Below are 6,752 nucleotides of genomic sequence, written 5' to 3' on the forward strand. Positions count from 1 at the left end.
AGCCTGCGTGTCCTTGTCCCTTGACTAAAACAGCAGAGGGCTGCGCCCCTCATTTTAGGTTTGGTAAACACACAGAGACTTGCCTGCTCCTAGTGTGACATAAACTGAAACAGAATCTTAGAAGTTATTAAGGGACAAGAATTGTGTATACATAGCCCATTACGCCTGTAAATGTGAAGTGGAGTTTGGCCCAGAGCCTTATTTGAAATAAAGTTTCGGAATGTTCTTTTTCTAATGCACTGCACTGGCCACAAGGCTTTATTTCTCCCTTTTTGCAATTGCTATAAGAAAATACATATATTCAAACCAGTTCAACTACTTCAGAAGTCTTTTCCCCATTTGATGAAGGAAAACACAATCTATCCATTTCTTGCTGTGTGACATGGAAGACACAAATCATTCTGCATGAAGATGGATCAACATTTGCAGTTTTATTGACTTCAAAGAATACTGGGTCATAGTCTTCTCAGCAGAAACTGGGATAATAGTAACCACAGAAGTACCTTGTCATGACAGATTCAATTTCAGAACAGAAGGTCTTGAAAATTTCAGAACAGTGGTTCTTGAAAATCTCACCAGGACTTCTCTGCTTGTTTAGATACAGAAACACCACTCAGCAATGGGCTCAGGATGACTTGTTTGACTTCCCATTATATGCACACTTCTGAGTTACTCCAGATACTTCAGTATCCCCACCATGGTGCATAAGTGACATAAATGTTTTTGGGCAGTGTGGAAATCATAAACAGGAAACACTCATAGATTTCATAAACTTTAGGGATTAGAAGGGAGGGACCTCATGAGATGAAACTGAGAAATATGCAAATCTTTACTTTAAGGGTAAAGATAAGCAAGCAGATAAACAGCTAAGTGACATGAACACGAAATCAACCCTCCTCCCCATACAGACCTTCTCATCCTTAAAATTCAAAAAAAAATTAATAGGAATCAAAACTCATTGAAGAGGTGATATATTTTATTAGACCAACTAAATATTTGAAAACAAATTATTTCACAGTCTCTGCTCTCTCCTATGCCTGAAGAACAGTGTTTGTGCCCAAAAGCTTGCAAATAAATAAAACAATTTGTTTGCAAATATCTAGTTGGTCTAAACAAAAGATCTCACCTCCTCCAAGAGTTTTGATTCTTTTAGCCTCTAAACCAATATGGCTACAACATGGATAACTGAAAGAAATGTGATTTTACTTAAAGGTTTTCACTTGTAGGTTAGTGAAAGGCCTGGACTTTTAAAGGCCTTAAGACTTGAGTGCTGTGGCAGAGCAGGTCAGATATTTCACTAAAGCTCCAGCAATATGAATTTTAGCTTACTTTCACATTTGTTCTCAAGGATGCATCTCTATCCCAACTGTAAATGGATTGTCAGGATGATAAATCAAAAGCAACCATAGGTGATGCTCTCTAAATGACTTGTACAGAGACTACTGTCCCTTAATCACACTAACCCAGTGGAATGCTAAATCTGGACAGAGTCTGACCAGGGGAAGGGAGTTATGAGGTCAAATGCTATATAAAACTTGGGAGGAGGAGGCGTGTCTACATGGGACAACTTACTGTAGACTAGACTAATTAACCCTGCTGCCAATGTCTCAGCATCTATACATGTAGGACTATTAGGATGCAGTAAACAAAATAACTGCAGTAGGTCAGTACTTGTAACAACAAGTACTATATCCTGCTGAGGAGTTTTTTACTCTGTAGCAATGCTCATGTAGCTGCTGACTCAGCTGGTTGGGGCATGAAGGTGCTGGGGGCTGCTTACCGGCTAGCTCTGCACTATAGCACCCTTGTGCCCCAGCCAGCCCCTCTGTAGCACACTGAGCCAGACTGGAGGAGCCCCGGGCAGGCAAGCTAGCTCCCTGGGCCCTCTGCCAGCCAGGGCTGCTCTGACCCACCTCAATGTGATGCAGTCCCAGGCACATATGTAAATGTGGTGGCCTGTAGCAATAAACTGTGGCATGATAAGCTCCAGGGTTTATTGCGTCACATTAATATACATGTATAGCAATGCCCAGGAACATTTTTTTTCAGAGAAATGAAAGGAAGTGGGGACACTAAATCCCTTTGGCAAGTACTAGGTTCCAGGCTCAGCATGCTGCAGAGGGGCTGTATTCAGCACTGGTGAGGTCACATCTGGAGTACTGTATTCACTTTTGGGCCCCCCACTACAGAAAAGATGTGGACAAATTGGAGAGATTCCAGTGGAGGGCAACAAAAATGGTTTGGAGGCTGGGGCACATGACTTATGAGGAGAGGCTGAGGAAGCTGGGCTTATTTAGTCTGCAGAAGAGAGGACCAAGAGGGGACTTAATAGTAACCTTCAACTATCTGAAGGGGGGGCTTAAAAGAGGATGGAGCTAGACTGCTCCCAGTGGTGGCAGATGACAGAACAAGAAGCAACCACCTCAAGTTGCACCAAGGGAAGTTTAGTTTAGATATTCGGAAGTATTTTCTCACTAGGAGGGCAGCAAAACACTGGAACAGGTTACCCTCAGAGGTTATTGAATCACCACCCTTGGAGATTAAGACCCAGCTAGATGGAACTGGATGATCTAGTTGCAGATGGTCCTACTTTGAGCAGGGGGTTGGACTAGATGACCTCCAGAGGTTCCTTCCAACCCTACTTTTCTGATGATATGGTTCTAACTCTTTCAAGCTTCTGTTAAAACCTGTCCCAATATAAAGAGGCCATGCAAACACAAGCTATACAGCATGAATTATTCAGGAGGGTCATAACATTTTCTGGCATAGAATCAGGATGTCAATTAATCCAGGTGTTCATAGTTGATAGAGAAAGATACAGGGAGTGGTAACGTATCCTGTGTCTGCTGCCTGAATCTAGCATGTCCATAAGGCCACTGGAAACTCCTAGACATTTCTCTTTGCTTGATATCAACCCCTATTTTTTATCCAGAATCCTTCTCAATATGGCTGTCAGGGATGCCTTCACTTGCTTGTTCCTCAGGGTGTATATGAAGGGATTGAGCAAAGGTGTCACCACAGTGTTGAGGATGGCCACAGTTTTATAGAGGTCCATCTCTTTGCCTCGTGTGGGTCTCAGATACATGAAGATACAGCTGCCATAAAATATGGAAACCACAATGATATGGGAGGAGCAGGTGGAGAAAGCCTTCCTCCTCTCCTTGGCTGATGGGATGCGCAATACAGTGGAGACAATATTGATGTATGAGATGGTGGTTATTGCTAAGTTCCCGATCAAATTGATTGTAGCTATAATGAAATCTAGGAACTCCAGAAAGTGTGTGTCTGTACAGGCCAGTTTAATCAAGGGTGAACTGTCACAAAAGAAGTGGTTAATGACATTTGGGCCACAGAATGGCAAGCGGAACAGTACAACTGTTGGGCCAAGAATGAACAGAATGCCTCCAATCCAAGATAACAGGACCAACATGGAGCACACCCGACTGTTCATGATGGTGGCATAGCGCAAGGGGTTACAAATAGCCATATAGCGATCTACAGACATCACAGACAAGAGGAAGAACTCTGTTGAGCCCAAGATGAAGTAGAACAAGGATTGGATGAAACAGCCCACCAAAGAGATGGTCTTTTTCTCTGCAAGGAGGTTGGCAAGTGTTTTGGGGATGACCACAGAGGTGAAGCTGATTTCCAAAAAGGAGAAGTTCCTGAGGAAGAAATACATGGGGGTTTGGAGGCGCTGATCCACAAGGGTGATGACAATAATGACCAAGTTACCTAGTACTGTCAGAACAAAAGTCCCTAAGAGCACCATGAAGAGCAGCAGTACTTGTGTTTTTCCAGCAATATTGAAGCCCAGCAGGATAAACTCTGCTACATTGGTCTTGTTCTGCAGGCTCATGGCCGGTTTGTATTTCACGTGCTGGGACATAGAGAAGAAATGTTGCAACTGAACAAATTGAACAACAGTCTTTTCAGTCCTTGCTTCAGAATTCATTGTGTTCCCCCCACCCACTCTTTTAAGCAGCATGTGATGTCTTTGTCAGAAGGCTTCATCTAGCCCATTAAGCTTAAGTATGCTACTTTGGAAATTAAGGATTGAAAAATGCAAGACAGTGCAAGGGTGGGTTTGTGGTAGGGCTTCCCATATTGGAAAGAACAGATTGCATTCTTCTCTGTGCCACAGACAGTCTGCTACCCCAGAGAAATGACACGTTCTTTATCCTTTGGTTTTCCTGTATGTTCCCTCTTATTTTTAAGGGAAAATAGAAAAAAAAAAAAAGAATGCCCATTTCTGAGGAATTATTTTGAGTATCTTGGTGTTATTGGAACTTAGTGGAAGGTTTACACAAAATTAATGTTAAAACTATAAGCTATACTTTATTTTGGGGCAAATGGCCAGACAAAGGTGGAGAGAGAGCAGTTCTGAATGCCAAAAATAGCACCGGCAATCACCAGCAATTTAGAATGAGATGATCTCGACTGTTTTTCAACTAATATTCTAACAAGTGAAGCATAAGTTTGAGTATTAGGGGTTGTATGACACCGACAATCAAGTCACATCAAAGAATAGGATGACTACTTCCTTTAGCATCTGTGTATAGTATGCATGTGTGTGGGTGGCTGTGCAAGTGTGTCTGTGTTGTGAGGGGGGGCGGGAAACACACACAATACCTTGTATCAGCATAAGAGATTTCAGAAAGTTGTCTACGCTAGACATTTATGTAGTCAGTATAAAATCATCTACATTTCTAAACATGGCACATGCTACAGTCCTAACACACGCACACACACGCACACACACACGCACACTACAATCAGATTGGGGTGATTCTATAGCAGATTTCACTGTAGCAGATTTAAAAATATATTGATCACAGAACTTAAAAAAAGATTTTCAGTTTTGCCTCAATGCAAGTGATCATGAATAGAGAACAGATTACATCTCTCCTTCCTCCAAAATAATTAGATTTTAATGAGTCAGTGAGGCAGGAAGAGATAGATAACAAAGCAGTGTCCAGCTGCAAAATGCTAAAAACAATTGAGAGACAAACTGGAAAAATTATTTTTTAAACAGGAATATGTCCTTAAGTAGGGCTAAGTCGCAAGGGTTCTACCCTTAAATATTCATGTCTAATAACACACTTCCAATGTGAATGGATTTGCTTGTATCTTACTGAGGAAGCAAATACAGCTATTACAGGAGACAGAAAAGATGTACTGGGAGACAGCATATTTTAGTGTTCATTATGGTGGAAACTCTGTGAAATACTTCCAGGTTCACCACCAAACACATGGAGAGCCCACCCCTTGCACTCCTGTGGAACACTCCATGAGCCCCAGCATTGCAGCATTCACAAGCCACACTGGTACCTCGAGTATGGAGAAAAACACTGATTCCCTGAATCAGTATTGAATCTTCAGATTCAGCCAAATCAAATCAGGGACAGTGATCCGAATCAACAAATCGAATCACTGTCCATGATCTGGGCTGAATCCAAAAAAAACCCCTAACAGGGCCCGCTTTGCACACCCTAATATAGATAGATAGATAGATAGATAGATAGATATCAATAGCAATTCCAGGAATTCATTTTAACTTGAAGAAACAAACATACACAAAAAAGAGAACCTGGGAGTATCTTTCAGTCTATTGTCATTAACACTATTTTAGGTTGCTTTATGTTAATTAATTATATGTTAATAAATTTGTAGGATTTTATGGTTTAAATCCTTTATCCTTATAATGGTAATACTTATTATTTGAGTTTTTATACTAACAATACAGAGTTTTAATTTGTAAACCTAATGTCTTTTATTAAATCAACACAGCATACAATATTAAAAGCTGAAAACTAGCCAACTGCAAGAGCAAGCGGGAATCATCAGTGAGCATCTGAGTTCCCAATGAAGTTCTACTGACTCAGACTCTTTTTCCCCCTGCTATCTAGCATCACAGGAAAGCATTAAAGAAATCTCTCATAAGTTTTGCAGAAAGCACAAAGACTGGGGAACCAGGCAGTAATGTAGAGACTGAATTGTTTTTTAAGCTGAGCTGAGCACCCCATGCCCTTTGTGTTTCTCTATGAGGATTTGGAATCAAGGATTGCAGTCCATACTAACACGTTGCAGGGGCAGGAGTTCAGGGAAACCATAACCTGAGAAATGGTGGCTCTGAAAAGCTGTCAAGGTTTTATAGACATAACATTACCAGAGAAATGCTTTCCATTGAAATATTTCTTGGTACCTCTATGCAGATTACTCTTGTCTTCTTGCTCTACTTTGGAGAACTCAGAACACTAGCAGAGTCTCCCAATGCCTGCGGAAAGGTGTTTGTGCCTGAGATTTGCAAAGAACATTTGTCTAACTATTTAGGTGGTATAATAAAAGATATCACATCTACTCTAAGAACCTTGCCTGCCCGTGTCATTAAACCAACATAGCTACAACCAACAACCAGGCAGATTCCTCTGCATTTGGCAGTCATGCTGTCCTGACTAGAATGCTGTGCTCACTTCTCATGTCCAGAAATTCAGCACATGGTCAAAATTTCACAGAGGAAGCATGTAAATGATGAGGGGACTGGAAACCTAACATTATTGAAGAAGACTCAGCAAATAGTAAATGGCTTGACTACGATTGAAAGATAGCAACAGAGGGAAGAGACCCTTGATTTTGAGGTCTGTTCATTTTAGCCAAGAAGATAGAACAATAGAGAGCAGAAGCAAAAAGCAGCTGGTTTCTAGATTAAATCCAAACACCTAATAGTGTAGATTAATCCTTGGGACAACTTT

The 6,752-nt window shown here is 41.2% G+C and overlaps 1 protein-coding gene across 1 annotated transcript; it reads right to left on the reverse strand.

The window, feature by feature from the left end:
• Positions 1-2,917: 2,917 nt before the first annotated feature.
• On the reverse strand, positions 2,918-3,859 carry LOC149862518 (olfactory receptor 6E1-like). Its single transcript, XM_090051988.1, has one exon. It carries the CDS (start codon positions 3,857-3,859, stop codon positions 2,918-2,920), a length of 942 nt encoding a protein of 313 aa, XP_089908114.1.
• Between the last annotated feature and the right edge of the window lie 2,893 nt (positions 3,860-6,752).

The sequence above is a fragment of the Crocodylus siamensis genome, chromosome 6 (assembly GCF_052110815.1).
Source record: "Crocodylus siamensis isolate JL-2025a chromosome 6, ASM5211081v1, whole genome shotgun sequence".
Taxonomy (NCBI): domain Eukaryota; kingdom Metazoa; phylum Chordata; order Crocodylia; family Crocodylidae; genus Crocodylus; species Crocodylus siamensis.

Coding starts and splice junctions, on each gene's coding strand:
- LOC149862518 (XM_090051988.1), bottom strand. CDS start 3,859: ATGAGCCTGCAGAACAAGACCAATGTAGCAGAGTTTATCCTGCTGGGC.